General features: G+C 42.4%; 1 protein-coding gene across 1 annotated transcript in view; it reads left to right on the top strand.

The window, feature by feature from the left end:
• The first annotated feature begins 3,976 nt into the window (after positions 1–3,976).
• The window catches only part of LOC141219131 (vomeronasal type-2 receptor 26-like), a 128,702-nt gene continuing 112,491 nt past the window's right edge, over positions 3,977–20,187 (top strand). The window contains exon 1 of the mRNA XM_073666018.1: positions 3,977–4,045. Coding sequence (XP_073522119.1) covers positions 3,977–4,045 — 69 coding nt within the window. The remainder of the gene's footprint in view (positions 4,046–20,187) is intronic.

The raw sequence follows: 20,187 nt of genomic DNA on the forward strand, positions 1-20,187 counted from the left end.
GCAGTACTGGTTCTATTAGGCCATCTATACTAAACTCCACCAGATTTAAAATTACTAATCATGTTTATCTGTATCTTGGCTGGAAAATAATTTGGGCTTTGTAGCAGTTTGCAGTACTGATTCTATTAGGCCATCTATACTAAGCTCCACCAGCTTTCAAATTACTAATAACTTTTAGCTGCATCTAGCCCGGAAAATAATTTTGGGGCTCCTAGATGCGCAAGACACATGAGTGCCTTCTTGCTGCACTATCTGCATCATGACCCTCAGATTGTCAGAAATCGAAGTAATCCTGACTACTGGGTTGCCACACTCTTAGATCCCCCCACTCTCTTCGATCAAGCTTTTCATTTTAATAAAGAACAAAAAAATGGGTTATTTTTTGAAATTATAAGCATTTGCAGGTTATTAGAAACTGAAATCAAACAGTTTTCAACTCAAAACTTTATTCTTGGTGATGTTACATTTGCACATAGGACCCCTTGTTCGAAAGGAGCTTCTGAAATTTCTCGTCCATTGAATTTGTCAGGTTTTGGATTGTTTTTGCTTCAATTGTTTTGCATGAGGACAGAATACCCTCCCAGAGCTGTTGCTTAGATGTGAACTGCCTCCCGCCATCATAGACACTCCTTTTGATGATGCTCCAGAGGTTCTGAATGGGGTTGAGGTCAGGGGAGCATGGGGTCACACCATAAGTTTGTCCCCTTTTATGCCCATATCAGCCATAGATGCAGATGTGTTATGTGCAGCATGAGACGGTGCATTATCATGCATGAAAATGATCTTGCTGCGGAATACACGGTTCTTCTTCCTGAACCATGGCAGGAAGTGCTGTTTGAGAAACTCCACATACATTATTGAGTTCATCTTTACCCCTTCAGGGATCCTAAAGGGGCCGACAATCTCTCTCCCCATGATTCCAGCCCAAAACATTACTCCACCTCCTCCTTGTTGGCGCCGTAGCCATGTTTGCGTGGGGTGTCCATCAACCAGCCATCCTCCACTCCATCCATCTGGACCATCGAGCGTTGCACGGCACTCATCGGTGAACAAAACAGTTTTGAAGTTAGTCTTCATGTATTGTTTGGCCCACTGGAGCCGTTTCTGCTTGTGTGCAGTGGATAGAGGAGGTCGACAGGATGGCTTACACACAGCTGCAAACCTCTGAAGGACTCTGCATCTTGTTTTTCGGGGGACGTTGGAGGCACCAGCAGCTTCAAAAACTTGTCTGCTGCTCTGACAAGGCTTTTTTGCCCCTGCTCTTTTAACCTGACGTAATTTCCTGTAGAAAAGAGTCCTCAATTTTCCCTTATCAGCACGCACACGTGTGTACTGTGAATCAGCTACATACTTCAATATTGTGCGATGATCAGGATGAAGTGTCTTGGCAATGTTGATTGTAGTAATGCCTTGATCTAAACACTCCACAATTTGTTGCTACTCAGCAGCCGACACATCCTTTTTCTTTCCCATTTTGGCAGAAAATGTAGGCTGCTTAATAATGTGGGACAGCCTTCTTAAGTAGTCTTGCCTTTCATTGCAAACACCTGCCAAACTAATTAGCACAGGTGTCTGCAATTGCTTACAGTGATATAAAGAGCCCTGACACACATCACCATCAATGAGTTTAACGGACAAACAAAAAAATTCATCCCTTATCACTCCTAAACACTTTTGGCATAATAATTTGGAACACAGTGTACATGTGCTTTTCCACAAAACACCAGTGGTTCACGTAGTCAATCTTACAGTTCTAACTTGCCAACCGTGGTCTGTATGGAGTTGTTCAATAAAGGGCCCAAAATTAAGATAACATAGACGGGAGAGGTCTCTATGAATGGGAATTCCTAAGTATTTGATACCCTGTGAGGGCCAGGCAAAGGGAAAGTTGGACTGGATGGAATCCTGTATGGATTTGGGGAGGGAGACATCGAGGGCCTCAGACTTCGCTGCAGTGATTTTAAAATTTGACCATGTAACAAAGTGATCTATTTCAGCCATAACAACAGGGATGGATATATGTGATTGAGTGATATATACTAGGACATCATCAGCAAATAGAGAGCACTTGTACTCAGTGTCTCCCACCTCAATCCACCTAATATTGGGGTTATGGCGAATTGATGAGAGCAGGTGCTCCGTCACTAAGATGTATCAGAGAGGGGACAGAGGACATCCCTGCCTTGTTGCATTGGTGATATTGAAAGATGATGAAAATGTTCCATTTATCTTCAGCCTAGGTGATGTATTGCGATACAGGGCCGTGATTTTGCCTAAAAAAGGGTCCCCTAGACCCCTACCCCAAGCTTTTTAAGGGAATAATATATGGCGTGCCAGGAGACTCTATGGAGCGCTTTCTCAGCATCCAACGAGATTATCTAGCCCAGGAAATACTTTGTGCCTAGTAGCAGTGTCTGCTAGTCAGCGGATTATCCCAGCTGTTAAGCAAGCTACACCACCTGTAGTTTTGACACTTAATTTTTTCAAAGCAAATGGTTCGGGCCCCCGGGACACTCAGTGAAGAGCATCGGGGAGGCACCCCAAGGCATAGGGGCTGGGACTGGCGGTAGGACGCCTTGCGGTGGACCGCCGAGCTCGATCCTTATAAAAGCTTTTTAACTGCAGCAGCTTTAGTGGACGCTACTGGAGCTGGAATTACGCGGCTGCTTGCATGAGACTTGCCCTCCAATAGATCCTTGTAAAAGGATTTAAAGTGTATTCATTCAAATTAGAGAGACAATTTAAATTAAAAAGCTTAGACCTGCCTCCACCACAGGGGGGCTCGCTCGACCCACCAGCAGACAGGCACCAGTATTGGGAGAGGTGGGCTGGCCGTCAGGGTCCACCGCAGCTCTGGAACAAACCCGGCGACACGGAGGTCGCACGGGCAGGAACGGACTGGCCGTGTCGGCTTCGCACTTTTTTGGCTTTTGAAGGGCATGACATGCCTAAATCTGTGTCCCCCCCTCCTTTTACTCCTCCACCTCTTTTCTTTTCTCACGACTATATGTACTTGTCACTTTTCCATGTGTTAGTTGTGTCTTCTGAGCAGATTGTCAGCTTTTGGACACCTTTGAAGGTGTTTTCTATGTGTTTCTATGTGTTTTTGTTTGCCTGCCATTGGTTTTAACGGTGTTCGAAGGTGTTCGACGAACAGTTTGACGAACAGTTCGGCGAACATACGGGTGTTCGACGAACCGAACCGAACTCGAACACTACGGGGGTTACTCAACACTAGTTAAGATTGATAATACAGCTATATTCTTTGGGTTAGTACGTTTACAACAGTATCACATTTATATAGTTTTTTTATGTTTTGGCGCTTTTACACAATAAAATCTATTTTATAGAAAAAACAATTTTTTTGCTTCGCTTTATTCTGAGAGCTATAACTTTTTTATTTTTCGACTGATGGAACTTTATGGTGGCTTGATTTTTTCAGGACAAGATGATGCTTTCAGCGATACCATTTTCATTTACATTCGTCTTTTGATCGCGATTTATTCCATTTATTGTTTGGCGGTATGATGATAATGCATTTTTTTTTATTTGCTTTTTATTTATTTTTTTACCGTGTTCACTAAAGGAGTTAACTAGTGTGACAGTTTTATAGGTCAGGTCATTCCGGACGCGGTAATACCAAATATGTGTACTTTTTGTATTGTTTTTTTGTTTTTTTTCCAGAATAATATTTATTTATGGGTAAAGCATATTTTTATTTTTTATTTTTTTATTTTTTTTTTAATATTTTTACAATTTTTTATTTTTTTCACTTTCTGATTTTTTTTTTTACTTTTACACTTTGTCCTACTATGGGACTTTCATTTTTTTTAACTCCGTTTGCCTGCATAGCATTAAAATGCTGCAGGAATCATTTCTATGTTATGCAGGCTGCAGCCCTGCACACAAGTTAGTTAGACCGCGCACTGAGCCCGATTTAACTAACTTCCTGATGTCTGGTTACCCGGATGTCATCATGACGACATCGGGCCACCATGACAACCACCTGGACTCTGCACAGACAGAGCGGGACGCCAGGGAAGAGGTGAGTAAGTGGCACTTACCTCCCCTTGCCACCGGAATGCTGCGATCGATTGTAGAAATGCAGAAATTTTGAAGCAATACACATTAGTGACATGAATGCTAACTGCCTAAATACTCAAGCATTGAACAGTTCACAAGGCAATCCAACACGTCGAGGAATACCGAAAGCCGATGGCTATAGGAGGATACAGCTGTAGGATAAAGTCTGTCGATAAAAAGCCTATTATGTCATCACCAAAATTTTTCAGCTTCTTCAGTTTTAAATAATCTAAACAAATATCCAAACAAATTTCTTCTATGAACATGGGCATAACGTACGCAGGGTGCAGACAATGTTACCGCAACTGGACCCGTGAGGAAGCCAGCCAACACAGTGACAATTTTAGCTGGATGTGCATCTAAAGATGTACATTTAGCTGAAATGGATTGCGGCACAGAGACCTGCCGGGTCCCTTCACTGCAATACATGCTAGCGGCCAATATGTCACAGGTTTGTCAGAGGTGACAGACAGTCGCCCTGCATTTGGTTGCAGGAGATCTTTATGTTTGGCATTACAGACATCTTCTTAGAGGCTGGCTGTTTCTAGGACCCAGCAGCTAACTCCATCTTGCTAATTAGCTCCCTGGCCTAGGTGTATAAATACCTGGTGTATCTTTGAGGGAGGTGCCGGCTATATTCATTACAACTTTTGAAGGTTTAGCAAGAGCAGTACTTAGTCCTCTCTGGAGTTTGAGGCCGAGTTCGCATTTATCTGTAGTCATCTAAAGCTAAGCATTCTTCCCCTGTTTGTCTACCCGTGTTATCCATACAGTTTAGTGGAGATCGACTAGTGCTCATCTCTTCCCATCCCTAGCCTTAACCATGTGCCTGGGAAAGACAGGGGGAGGGACACGTGCGGCGATTGCTGAGGAGGCAATATAGGGACGTTAGTTGAGACATGGTGACACTAGACCAGACTAGGAGGTCTCCACTCCCCCCATTCCCTAGAGTCTGGAGTCCCTTTCACTCTTCCCTCTGTGTTTTCCACACCTGGCGTGACACAGTAAGAGGCTGGCAGCTGACATTGGCATACGGTGCATGGCAGTGAGTTAATACGTCACCCATAGCAGGTGTGCTGATGTCAACTGCTGGCCTATGTGTCGGCTTTAGAAGAAGACACCGAGCGACGTGGGAGCAGGAGAAGGTGAGTAGAAGGGTAGAATTTTTTTTATCTTTATTTTTATGCAGAACAATTGCAGAATGAGAAGATATATACCAGGAAAGAACCCAGAATAGGGGAATATATACCAGACAGGGTCCCAGGATGGGAGAAATATATACCAGGATGTGGGACATATATACTGGAAAGTATCTAGGTTAAAATGGGCCCAAGATGTGGGACATTAGTACAGTATGGGGGACATTACTACAGAATATGGGGAAACATGTATTTCCTTATAGGAATTAGTACACTACAAGTGCCCATACATCTCACCAACATGCAGGAAGGAGGGGGACAGGTCCAAATTTTGCATTGGAGCCCATCGGTCTCTAGTTATGCCACTATATATGAGCCAAGTTTTTTTTCTCTATACTTATTGATTACTGTTTCATTTCTTTCAGTACTTTTTAAGAAATCTTAATTTCCAAGATTCAATGGGAAAAGAAGTTTACTTTAATAACAAAGGAGTAATGAACACTTACTATCACATTAATACTTTTAGAATAATGTTTAAAAATTGGTTTATTCTAAAAAATGTTGGAATATTTAATCTATCTGTGCAGGAAGAAGATCAGCTTTTCATAGATAGTAGTAAAGTATTTTGGCAAAATGACAAGGTCAGTATCGGAACCTCTTTTCATGTGTGATTAATTTAATGTATTTGGCTGAACAGTCAATAAGTTATATGTTATCTAAATGCCTTTCTTTAATACTTTTTCCCTGTAATAAAATTATATATTTGGGAAAATATATTTTTCTTAAATGTCAAACAGCTTAAGAGTTTTCATATTGTCTGTTTTAATAAAAGGCTGATTTCATATGTGTAGAAATCAGATGTCGGAAGCTAGCTTAAAAAATACACAAACAACAATACTGAAAATGGTCTCCACCAAACTCAAAAGGGTGTCCTTTATAAATATATATTTTAACACTTTAAGCACTTTTATGGTTTGCTTTATTATAAAATACCCTTCACTTCAACCTATCAGGCTATTGCTTAAATAAGTTTTTATACTTTAATTCATGTGACTTTTCGTTTGAGGAACGTCATAGAAGACTGGGGCTGAACTCAATTTTCATTAGTTTTCTATTTCTAAACTGTTACTATCACTTATAAAAGCTTTAATATAGGACAGGCACTGCGCAGTGAGACACTCATCCGTCGGGGTCTTGGTCCTTAAACCCTCATTGATTTGTCAAAATCCCTTTCTTACGTATGAAAAATACTTTGATTTGACGGTCCTCAGTGGTTGATACCTTTCAATGGCTAAGTGAAAAGATGGTAACAGGTTGCAAGCTTTGAGACTACTCAGGCCTCTTCATCAGGCTGATATAACCCAAAATCTGAAGAGTCCCATATTTATACACAATAAGACACAGAAATAATGCAATAGATGAGACAGGTGATGAAAAGCAGAGCTATTATTATTAGAGATGAGCGGTGTTCGACTTGATCTGTTCGCCAATCTCAAATTCGAGCTGTTTTGGGCGGTGTTCGAGCCGTTCGGCGAACACGAACAATTTGAAAAAAATTCGGCTGTTTGAGGTTATGTTCGATACTGTTCGTGCACCAAAATCATAACTGGATTTTTTCTTAGTAATGCTGAAAATTAATGTTAATACGTAGTTTGAGTGTACAGCAGGGTGGGGGGAGGGGCAGGGGATGGATCTCTTTCGAAATAATGAAGATCTCCATTTTTTTTATCCTTCCCGCATTTACAGTGGGGAGGTGCAATCTGTCAGCCTATCAGCAGTGCACACACGGAGCGAACTGCTTTTTTTTCACACTAGCAAGGGCATGTGTCATTGGCATTGTATGTCACATGTCCTTGCCCTATAAGACCCAGCCAGTTTCCCCGTCGCCACCATTTTCTCACTGCTGCAGCTGCGTGTTAGACGGCACCGCTGTTGCTGTGTGCACTATACTTTATTAATTTCAAGCCAATTTTCTCACAAATCTACAGATAGCTTGGGAGTAGGGAATAGTTGTGATTGCAATCCTTTTAAGGACTAGGTTACATAATTTCCTATGACTTTTATCAGGCAGGTCTGTGCTCTTAAATAGATAGGTTGGGAGTAAGGACTAATTGTAATTACAGTCCTTTTCAGGGCTAGGTTACATCAGTTCCTATCACTTTTATCAGGTAGGTCTGTGCTCTTAAATAGATAGTTTGGGAGTAAAGACTAATTGTAATTGCAGTCCTTTTGAGGGCTAGGTTACATCAGTTCCTATCACTTTGTGCCAGGCAGGTCTGTTTTACTGCTGTGCAAGTTTTTTTCACAGCATTTGGCTAAATCTAGCAAAGCAAATCCTTTTTGGCCTTGTGTAGTGTGTGTGAGTCAGCGGAGTAGCCTACCTGTGTTGCAAGCTACACCACCTGTGTATAAAATACAAATTTTTTTACTGCACCTAGTGAAGTAAAACCTTTTGGGCATAGCATCATTCTATTAGTCCATCTAAACTAACCTCCACCAGGTTGCAAATTCAAAATAATTTTTACCTGCATCTAGCTCTGAAAAAATATTTCGGCTTGTAGCAGTCTGTGGGACTTGTTCTATTAGTCCATCTATACTAACCTCCACCAGGTTGCAAATTCAATATAATTTTTTTCTGCATCTAGCTCTGAAAAAATATTTCGGCTTGCAGCAGTGTGTGGGACTTGTTCTATTAGTCCATCTATACTAACCTCCACCAGGTTGCAAATTCAATATAATTTATTTCTGCATCTAGCTCTGAAAAAATATTTCGGCTTGTAGCAGTGTGTGGGACTTGACCTATTAGTCCATCTATACTAACCTCCACCAGGTTGCAAATTCAATATAATTTTTATCTGCATCTAGCTCTGAAAAAATATTTTGGCTTCAGCTTGTAGCAGTGTGTGGGACTTGTTCTATTAGTCCATCTATACTAACCTCCACCAGGTTGCAAATTCAATATAATTTTTTTCTGCATCTAGCTCTGAAAAAATATTTCGTCTTGTAGCAGTGTGTGGGACTTGTTCTATTAGTCCATCTATACTAACCTCCACCAGGATGCAAATTCTTAATAATTTTTATCTGCTTCTAGCTCTGAAAAAATATTTTGGCTTGTAGCAGTGTGTGGGACTTGACCTATTAGTCCATCTATACTAACCTCCACCAGGTTGCAAATTCAATATAATTTTTATCTGCTTCTACCTCCGAAAAAATATTTCAGCTTGTAGCAGTGTGTGGGACTTGTTCTATTAGTCCATCTATACTAACCTACACCAGGTTGCAAATTCAAAATAATTTTTATCTGCATCTAGCTTTGGAAAAATATTTCAGCTTGTAGCAGTGTGTGGGACTTGTTCTATTAGTCCATCAATACTAACCTCCACCAGGTTGCAAATTGAAAATAATTTTTATCTGCATCTAGCTCTGAAAAAATATTTTCGCTTCGGCTTGTAGCAGTGTGTGGGACTTGTTCTATTAGTCCATCTATACTAACCTCCAACAGGTTGCAAATTCAATATAATTTTTATCTGCATCTAGCTCTGAAAAAATATTTCGGCTTGTAGCAGTGTGTGGGACTTGACCTATTAGTCCATCTATACTAACCTCCACCAGGTTGCAAATTCAATATAATTTTTATCTGCATCTAGCTCCGAAAAAATATTTCAGCTTGTAGCAGTGTGTGGGACTTGTTCTATTAGTCCATCTATACTAACCTACATCAGGATGCAAATTCAAAATAATTTTTATCTGCATCTAGCTTTGGAAAAATATTTCAGCTTGTAGCAGTGTGTGGGACTTGTTCTATTAGTCCATCTATACTAACCTACATCTGGTTGCAAATTCAAATTAATTCTTATCTGCATCTAGCTGTGAAAAAATATTTGGGCTTGTAGCAGTGTGTGGGACTTGTTCTATTAGTCCATCAATACTAACCTCCTCCAGGTTGCAAATTCAAAATAATTTTTATCTGCACCTAGCTCTGAAAAAATATTTTCGCTTCGGCTTGTAGCAGTGTGTGGGACTTGTTCTATTAGTCCATCTATACTAACCTCCACCAAGTTGCAAATTCAAAATAATTTTTATCTGCATCTAGCTCTGAAAAAATATTTCGGCTTGTTGCAGTGTGTTTGACTTGTTCTATTAGTCCATCTGTACTAACCTCCAACAGGTTGCAAATTCAATATAATTTTTTTCTGCATCTAGCTCTGAAAAAATATTTCGGCTTGTAGCAGTGTGTGGGACTTGACCTATTAGTCCATCTATACTAACCTCCACCAGGTTGCAAATTCAATATAATTTTTATCTGCATCTATCTCTGAAAAAATATTTCAGCTTTGGCTTGTAACAGTGTGTGTGACATGTTCTATTAGTCCATCTAAACTAACCTCCACCAGGTTGCAAATTCAATATAATTTTTTTCTGCATTTAGCTCTGAAAAAATATTTCGGCTTGTAGCATTGCGTGGGACTAGTTCTATTAGTCCATCTATACTAACCTCCACCAGGTTGCAAATTCAAAATAATTTTTATCTGCATCTAGCTCTGAAAAAATATTTTGGCTTGTAGCGTGTGTTGGACTTGTTCTATTAGTCCATCTATACTAAACTCCACCAGGTTGCCAATTCAATATAACTTTTATCTGCATCTAGCTATGAAAAAATATTTTGGCTTCGGCTTGTAGCAGTGTGTGGGACTTGTTCTATTAGTCCATCTATACTAACCTCCACCAGGTTGCAAATTCAATATAATTTTTATCTGCATCTAGCTCTGAAAAAATATTTCGGCTTGTAGCAGTGTGTGGGACTTGTTCTATTAGTCCATCTATACTAACCTCCACCAGGATGCAAATTCTTAATAATTTTTATCTGCTTCTAGCTCTGAAAAAATATTTCGGCTTGTAGCAGTGTGTGGGACTTGACCTATTAGTCCATCTATACTAACCTCCACCTGTTATGTTCTGCTACCAAAGCTAAGGAAAGAGAGGAGATCTGTCCCTACTATAGGACTCAGCTGAATCCCTACGATGTAACAGGGAACCTGATCCTGCGATCAGACCTGCTAAAGTCCTAATCTAGTCTGTACGAAGACCTATAGATGTGGGGAGGGAATCCCTACAAGTACTAAGGACTGCAAGGAATATGGGACACCTCCTAACAGAAATAGTAGCAGACAGACGAACAAACTAAATAGATAGAACATAGAGGTCCGTAGACCAAGCAAACTAACAGAGATAGATACAGAGCACAGGCTAGCTAGAAAGTAGATATACAATGAAGTCCAGCAAAGCCAGAAGGGCGGAGCAGGATTAAATAGGCCAACAAGGTCATGTGACCAGCAAAGGAAAAAAAACCTAACAGCAAGGTTCTAACAGTACCCCCCCTTCTTAGAGGATCCTCCGGATCCCCTAGGACCAGGCTTATCAGGAAATCTCCTGTGAAACGCTCTGATAAGTCTGGACGCGGAAACATCATCTGACCTCACCCAAGAGTTATCCTCGGGTCCGAAACCTTTCCAGGCCACAAGATACTGCAAACTACCTCTATACCGTCTAGAGTCAAGGATACGAGAAATTTCATATTCCCCGTCCTCCACCACCGGAGGAACAGAGGCAGAGGCGTCACCATCCGACACAACAGCTTTTTTTAACAGAGAGACATGAAAGACCGGATTAATTCTCCAGGAGGTAGGAACCTCCAACCTAACAGCAGATTGGTTGACAACCTGAAGCACCTTAAAGGGCCCTACAAACTTGGGACCCAATTTCTTAGAAGGAATCCTCAACCGCAGATTCCTAGAGGACAACCAAACCATGTCACCAACAGCGAACAAAACCTCCTGTCGTTTCCTATCAAAGTAGTCTTTAGATTTTCTGTTGGCCTCCTGAAGATTACCACGCACATCCGTCCAAACTCTTTCCAAATCACCGGAAAAATTCTCCTCCTCAGGCACGGCAGATCCCAACTTGGAGAACGACCCAAACGACGGATGTCTCCCAGAACAACAAAAAAAAGGCGAACAACCAGCAGAAGAAGATGTATGATTGTTCAGAGCAAATTCGGCAAGTGGCAGAAACTCAGACCACCCCTCTTGATTGTCTGCCACAAAACAATGCAAGAACTGCTCAACATCCTGGTTTTTCCTTTCTGTCTGGCCATTAGATTCAGGATGATATCCGGACGAAAACGACAAATGAATTCCCAACCTGTCACAAAAGGCACGCCAAAAACGAGCCACGAACTGAGGACCCCTATCAGAAACAATGTCAGTAGGAACGCCATGAAGTCTGACAATTTCTTTGACAAAGGTCTTAGCGAGAGTTTTAGCGCAGGGCAGTTTGACGAAGGGAACCAAGTGACACATCTTGCTAAAACGGTCCACGACCACCCAGATGACAGTAAAACCCTCAGAGGGGGGAAGGTCAGTTATAAAGTCCATAGCCAAATGTGTCCAAGGAGCACTGGGGACCTCCAAAGGACAAAGCAACCCCGCAGCAGGAGTATGTGAGGACTTAGATCTAGCACATATAGTACATTGGCGCACCCACTTAATGACTTCCTTCTGCCATCCAGGCCACCAAAAACTGCGACCCACCAGTCTCTTGGTCTCAGAGATTCCGGGATGACCTGCCAACCGAGATTCGTGACACTCAACAAACAAATCTCTCCTAAAGGTCCCAGGCACAAACAACCTCCCATGAGGAGTGTTAGATGGGGCATTCTCCTGAGCTTTAAGAATCTCATCTTCCAAAACGGAGTCTAAAGCAGCTATCACAACTAGTGTTGAGCCACCCCCGTAGTGTTCGGGTTCGGTTCGGTTCGTCGAACACCGGGATGTTCGAGGAACTGTTCGTCGAACTGTTCGTCGAACACCTTAGAACACCGTCGAACACCGTTAAAACCAATGGCAGGCAAACAAAAACACATAGAAACACATAGAAAACACCTGCAAAGGTGTCCAAAAGCTGACAAACTGCTCAGAAGACACTCTCTTTAAAAAAGCCGGCCGGCAAATTCAGCAGCGGCATACACCGGTACCCGACAATTTAGACAAGAAGGAATAGAGCATCACACATAGATTAGATAGATAGAAACATGTCAGTCACACATATAAGAAGCACAGTGACAGTGTTGGTTACTGCACTTGTCATTTAGTGTAAAGGATTTATTAAAAAAAATATTAGTGTTTTCATGCACCGTCTCTTTAAAAAAGCCGGCCGGCAATTCAGCATCTGTACCCGACAATTTAGAACAGAAAGAATAGAGCTTCACACATAGATTAGATAGATAGAAACATGTCAGTCACATATATATGAAGTACAGTGATAGTGTTGCTTACTGTACTTGTCATTTAGTGTAAAGGATTTATTTAAAAAAATAATAGTGTTTTCATGCACTGTCTCTTTAAAAAAGCCGGCCGGCAATTCAGCAGCGGTACCCGACAATTTAGAACAGAAAGATAGAGCATCACACATAGATTAGATAGATAGAAACATGTCAGTCACATATATATGAAGTACAGTGATAGTGTTGGTTACTGTACTTGTCATTTAGTATTAAAATAAAGGATTTATTATTAAAAAAATTGGCGTGGGGTTCCCCTTAATTTTAGACTCTAGCGGAGGTTAAGCAGACGGCTGGGGCAGATGTTTGAAGCCTGGGAAGGGGGTAATACCCACAGAGCTTCCCAGGCTACTAATATCAGCCCCCAGCTGAATACATAGCCTTTACTAGCTATTAAAATGGGGGACCCCCCAAAAAAAATGACGTGGGGTCCCCCCTAATTTAATAGCTAGCAAAGGCTAGGCAGACAGCTGGGGGCTGATATTAATAGCCCAGGAAGGGAGCCATGAATATTGGCCCCCTCCCAGGCTAGAAACACCAGCCGTCAGCCGCCCCAGAAATGGCGCATTCATAGGATGCGCCAATTCTGGCACTTAGCCTCGCTCTTCCACGCTGCCCTGGTGCGGTGGCAGGGGGTAATAGGGTTGGGGTTGATGTCAGCTTATAATGCCAGCTGACATCAAGCCCAGGTTAGTAATGGAGAGGCGTCTATAAGACACCCCCATTACTAACCCCATAGTCAAAGTTAAAAAAAACACAAACACCCAGAATAAAGTCCTTTAATTGAAATAAAGACACAATCCTTTATTGTTCTAAATTAAACCATACTTACCATCACGCCCATTCCAGCTGAAGCCAACGATCTCCTGCAATAAAAGAAAAATAATAAAGCAACCTCATCCTTACCTTTCCATGGTTCCCACGACAGCTTCAGCTCTGCTACATCGAGATGACAGGCTGGACCGCAGCAGAACGCTGCCATCCAGCCTCTCATCCCGCAGACACTGAGAAGCGCAGGCTTGCTTGCGCTGCTCAGCGTCTCTCTGTGACGACATCCAGATGAGCCGAGTTCATGTCCAATGAACTCGGCTCACCTCATGCACGTCACTGACAGCGTGGGAAAATTCTCACGCTGAAGCGGTGAGTGCAGGAGAATTCTCCCACGCTGTCAGTGACGTGCATAAGGTGAGCTCATGTCCAATGAACTCAGCTCACCTCCTGCACGTCACTGACTGCGTGGGAGAATTCTCCTGCACTCAGCGCTTCAGCGTGAGAATTTTCCCACGCTGTCAGTGACGTGCATGAGGTGAGCCGAGTTCATTGGACATGACCTCGGCTCATCTGGATGCCGTCACAGCGAGACAGTGAGGAGCGCAAGCATGCCTGCGCTTCTCAGTGTCTGCGGGATGACAGACTGGATGGCAGCGTTCTGCTGCGGTCCAGCCAGTCATCTCGATGTAGCAGAGCTGGAGCTGTCGTGGGAACCATGGAAAGGTAAGGATGAGGTTGCTTTATTATTTTTCTTTTATTGCAGGAGATCGTTGGCTTCAGCTGGAATGGGTGTGATGGTAAGTATGGTTTAATTTAGAACAATAAAGAATTGTGTCTTTATTTCAATTAAAGGACTTTATTCTGGGTGTTGTGTTTTTTTTAAATACTTTACTAGAAATTCATGGCGGTCATGTCTAATACTGGCGTGACCCCATGAATTTTGGGCTTGGGGCCAGCTGATAATACCAAGCTGGCCCTAACCCCTTTATTACCCAGTGAGCCACCGCACCAGGGCCCTGGATGAGTTGGGTACAGCGCCAGAAGATGGGGCTTCTATGAACGCGCCATTTTCCGGGGCGGCTGCGGACTGCAATTTGCAGCGGGTGGGGCCCAGAAAGCTTGGGCCTCCCTGCGCTGCAGATTCCAGCCCCCAGCTGCCTAGTTGTACCTGGCTGGACACAAAAATAGGGCGTAGCTCCACGCATTTTTTTTTTAGATTCATGAAATTCATGGAATAATTAAGAAAAAAAGGGCTTCCCTATATTGTTGTGTCCGGCTAGGTACAAATAGGCAGCTGGTGGTTGGGAGCAGCCCGTTCCTGCCTGCTGTACCTGACTGGACACAAATATAGGGCGAAGCCCAACATCAATTTTTTTTCCATTATTTCATGAATTTCCTGAAATAATTTAAAAAAAATTGACGTGGGGCTTCGCCCTATATTTGTGTCCAGTCAGGTACAGCAGGCAGGAACGGGCTGCCCCCAACCACCAGCTGCCTATTTGTACCTGGCCAGACACAACAATATAGGGAAGCCCTTTTTTAAAAAAATTATTTCATGAAATAATTAAAAAAAAATTGACGTGGGGCTTCGCACTGTATTTGTGTCCAGCCAGGTACAGCAGGCAGGGACGGGCTGCCCCCAACCACCAGCTGCCTATTTGTACCTGGTTGGACACAACAATATAGGGAAGCCCTTTTTTTCTTAATTATTCCATGAATTTCATGAAATAATTTAAAAAAGAAATGCGTGGGGCTTCGCCCTATTCTTGTGCCCAGCCAGGTACAACTAGGCAGCTGGGAGCTGGAATCCGCAGCGCAGGGAGGCCCAAGCTTTCTGGGCCCCACCCGCTGCAAATTGCAGTCCGCAGCCGCCCCAGAAAATGGCGCGTTCATAGAAGCGCCATCTTCTGGCGCTGTACCCAACTCATCCAGGGCCCTGGTGCGGTGGCTCACTGGGTAATAAAGGGGTTAAGGCCAGCTTGGCATTATCAGCTGGCCCTAAGCCCGAAATTGATGGGGTCACGCCAATATTAGACATGACCACCATGAATTTCTAGTAAAGTATTTAAAAAAACACAAACACCCAGAATAAAGTCCTTTAATTGAAATAAACACACAATTCTTTATTGTTCTAAAATAAACCATACTTACCATCACGCCCATTCCAGCTGAAGCCAATGTCTTCTGCAATAAAAGTAAAATAATAAACCAACATCATCCTTACCTTTCCATGGTTCCCAGGACAGCTTCAGCTCTGCTACATCGAGATGACAGGCTGGACCGCAGCAGAAAGCTGCCATCCAGCCTGTCATCCCGCGGACACTGAGAAGCGCAGGCTTGCTTGCGCTCTGCAGTGTCTGGCTGTGACGGCATAAAGATGAGACAAGTTCATGTCCAATGAACTCGGCTCACCTCATGCACGTCACTGACAGCGTGGGAGAATTCTCCTGCACTCAGCACTTCAGCGTGAGAATTCTCCCACGCTGTCAGTGACGTACATGAGGTCAGCTGAGTTCATTGGACATGAATGAGCTCACCTCATGCACGTCACTGACAGCGTGGGAAAATTCTCACGCTGAAGCGCTGAGTGCAGGAGAAGTTTCCCACGCTGTCAGTGACGTGCATGAGGTGAGCTCATTCATGTCCAATGAACTCAGCTGACCTCATGTACGTCACTGACAGCGTGGGAGAATTCTCACGCTGAAGTGCTGAGTGCAGGAGAATTCTCCCACGCTGTCAGTGACGTGCATGAGGTGCGCCGAGTTCATTGGACATGACCTCGGCTCATCTGGATGCCGTCACAGCCAGACACTGCAGAGCGCAAGCATGCCTGCGCTTCTCAGTGTCTGCGGGATGACAGGCTGGATGGCGGCGTTCTGCTGCGGTCCAGCCTGTTATGTCGATGTAGCAGAGCTGAAGCTGTCGTGGGAACCATGGAAAGGTAAGGATGAGGTTGCTTTATTATTTTTCTTTTATTGCAGGAGATCGTTGGCTTCAGCTGGAATGGGCGTGACGGTAAGTATGGTTTAATTTAGAACAATAAAGGAATGTGTCTTTATTTCAATTAAAGGACTTTATTCTGGGTGTTTGTGTTTTCTTTTAACTTTGACTATGGGGTTAGTAATGGGGACGCCTCTCCATTACTAACCTGGGCTTGATGTCAGCTGGCATTATAAGCTGACATCAACCCCAACCCTATTACCCCACTGCCACCGCTACAGGGCAGTGGGAAGAGCGAGGCTAAGTGCCAGAATTGGCGCATTCTAAGGATGCGCCATTTCTGGGGCGGCTGACGGCTGGTGTTTCTAGCCTGGGAGGGGGCCAATATTCATGGCACCCTTCTGGGCTATTAATATCAGCCTCCAGCTGTCTGCCTAGCCTTTGCTAGCTATTAAAATAGGGGGGACCCCACGTCATTTTTTTGGGGGGTCCCCCATTTTAATAGCTAGTAAATGCTAGGTATTCCGCTGGGGGCTGATATTAGTAGCCTGGGAAGCTCCGTGGGTATTACCCCCTTCCCAGGCTTCAAACATCTGCCCCAGCAGTCTGCTTAACCTCCGCTAGAGACTAAAATTAAGGGGAACCCCACGCCACTTTTTTTTTAAATAAATCCTTTATTTTAACACTAAATGACAAGTACAGTAATCAACACTATCACTGTACTTCATATATATGTGACTGACATGTTTCTATCTATCTAATCTATGTGTGATTCTCTATTCCTTCTATTCTAAATTGTCGGGTACAGATGCTGAATTGCCGGCCTGCTTTTTTAAAGAGACGGTGCATGAAAACACTATTATTTTTTTTTAATAAATCCTTTACACTAAATGACAAGTACAGTAAGCAACACTGTCACTGTACTTCATATATATGTGACTGACCTGTTTCTATCTATCTAATCTATGTGTGATTCTCTATTCCTTCTATTCTAAATTGTCGGGTACAGATGCTGAATTGCCGGCCGGCTTTTTTAAAGAGACAGTGCATGAAAACACTATTATTTTTTTTAATAAATCCTTTATACTAAATGACAAGTACAGTAAGCAACACTGTCACTGTACTTCATATATATGTGACTGACATGTTTCTATCTACCTAATCTATGTGTGATTCTCTATTTCTTCTATTCTAAATTGTTGGGTACCGCTGCTGAATTGCCGGCCGGCTTTTTTAAAGAGACGGTGCATGAAAACACTATTATTTTTTTTTGATAAATCCTTTACACTAAATGACAAGTACAGTAAGCAACACTGTCACTGTACTTCATATATATGTGACTGACATGTTTCTGTCTATCTAATCTATGTGTGATGCTCTATTCTTTCTGTTCTAAATTGTCGGGTACCGGTGTATGCCGCTGATGAATTGCCGGCTTTTCATGTTTCACTGTGAGCACTGTTCCCATCGATTTGGGCAATCACTGTAATGCCACAACCACCATGGCTGTGGCATTACAGTGAGTGGCAGACAATCCCTGCATGATTGGTGCTCTAAATAGCGCCAGACATGCAGGACACGCTTTTGGTGCACGAACAGTTATCGAACATAACCTCGAACAGCCGAATTTTTTGCAAATCGTTCGGGTTCGTCGAACAACTCGAACACCGCCCAAAACAGCTCGAATTTGAGATTGGCGAACAGTTCTAGTCGAACACCGCTCATCTCTAATTCTGATAGCTACAGTTGAAAGCAGAAGTTTCCATACACTATATAAAAAGACACATATCCATGTTTGTCTCAATATCTGACATGAAATCAGAATAAACCTTTCCAAGTACCAGAATAAAGAGAGAGAGAATGTTTTAAGGCATTTTTATTACTTACTGCAAAGTCAAAAGTTTACATACATTTCATTAATATTTGGTACCATTGCCCTTAAACTGAATTGCTTGGGGTAAACGTTTGGGATATCCTTCCACAAGCTTTTCACAATAGTTGGTCGGAATTTGGGTTTATTCCTCCTAACAAAACTGGTGTAACTGATCCAGGTTTGTAAGTCGCCTTGCTCGCACCTGCCTTTTAAGCTTTGCCCATAAATTTTCAATAGGATTGAGATCATGGCTTTGTTATGGCCACTCCAAAACATTGACTTTGTTATCCTTAAGCCACTTTGTTACCATTTTGGCAGTATGCTTCGAGTCATTGTCCATTTGGAAGACCCATTTCCACCCAAGCTTCAACATCCTGACTGATGGGTTGAGATGCTGCTTCAGTAATGCCACATATTCTTCTTTTCTCATGATGCCATCTATTTTGTGAAGTTCACCAGTCCGTCCTGCAGAAAAACAACGCCACAACATGATGTTGCCACCCCCGTGTTTCACAGTTGGGATGGTGTTCTTAGGCTTCCAAGCTTCTCCCTTTTTCCTCCAAAAGTAACGATGGTCATTATGCCCAAAAAGTTACACTTTAGTTTCATCAAACCACAGGACATGTCTCCAAAAAAGGTCTTTGTTCCTGTGTGCATTTGCAAACATTAATCTGGATTTTTTATGTTTCTTTTGGAGTAATGGCTTCTTCCTGGCAGAGTGGCTTTTCAGCCCATGGTGATACAGTACTAGTTCCACTGTGGTTATTGACATAATCTTACCAGTTTCCGCCATCATCTTCACAAGGTCTTTTGCTTTTGTCATTGGGTTGATATGCACATGTTGGACCAAAGCACGTTCATCTCAGGGACACTGAATCCGTGTCCTTCCTTAGCGGTATGATGGCTGGACATTCCCATCTTGTATGTACTTGCGTATAGTTGTTTGTACAGATAAACGAGGCACCTTCAGGTATCTTGAAATTGTATGCAAGAATGAGCCAGACTTGTGCAAGTCCACAATTGTCTTCCTGACATCTTGGCTGATTTCTTTAGACTTTCCCATGATGCTGCACAAAGAAGCCGTGTGTTTCAGGTGTGCATTAAAATACATCCACAGGTGTGTCTCTAATTAACTCATAATGACATGATCATATGGACAGCCCAGAATTGTTTAAAGGCATGGCAATCTTAGTGTATGTAAGCTTTTGTCTTTGCAGCAACTAATAAAAATGCCTCAAAACCTTGTCTATCTCATTATTCTGGCATTTGACAAATATTAAACATTATGGCACCCTAATTAACCTAAAATGGGTAAGGTATTTTCTGATTTCATGTCAGATATTGAGAAAAACATGCATATGTGTCTCTTTATATAGTGTATGTAAACTTCCGGTTTCAACTGTATCACTTTTAATTTTTCCGCTGAACAAGCAGTGTTGAGGCTGGTATTCTGTGGGATGAGCTGACTTTTTTATTAGTATTATTTTGGTCTCCATATCTTATTTTGATTGCCTTTTTCTGATTTTTGGATGGCAGAGTGAACAAAAAAGAAAAGTTTATATATTGTTTGTATTTTTACTTTTTTCCACGCTATTTATTGTGAGGCAAAAGTTGTCAGAAAACTTTATTCTTCAGATCATTCCGATACCAATATACACTGCTCAAAAAAATATTGGGAACACTCAAATAACACATCCTAGATCTGAATAAATGAAATATTCTCATTGAATACTTTGTTCTGTACATAGTTTAATGTGATGACAACAAAATCACACAAAAATCATTGGAAATCAATTTATTAACGAATAGAGGCCTGGATTTGGAGTCACACCCAAAATTAAAGTGGAAAAACACACTACAGGCTGATCCAACTTTGCTGTAATGTCCTTAAAACAAGTCAAAATGAGACTCAGTATTGTGTGTGGCCTCCACGTGCCTGTATGACCTCCCTACGATGCCTGGGCATGCTCCTGATGAGGTTGCGGTGGGTCTACTGTGGGATCTTCTCCCAGACCTGGACTAAAGCATATGCCAACTCCTGG

The sequence above is a fragment of the Phyllobates terribilis genome, unplaced genomic scaffold (assembly GCF_046119375.1).
Source record: "Phyllobates terribilis strain yellow unplaced genomic scaffold, ASM4611937v1 Scaffold_1__5_contigs__length_1240528914, whole genome shotgun sequence".
Lineage (NCBI taxonomy): Eukaryota > Metazoa > Chordata > Amphibia > Anura > Dendrobatidae > Phyllobates > Phyllobates terribilis.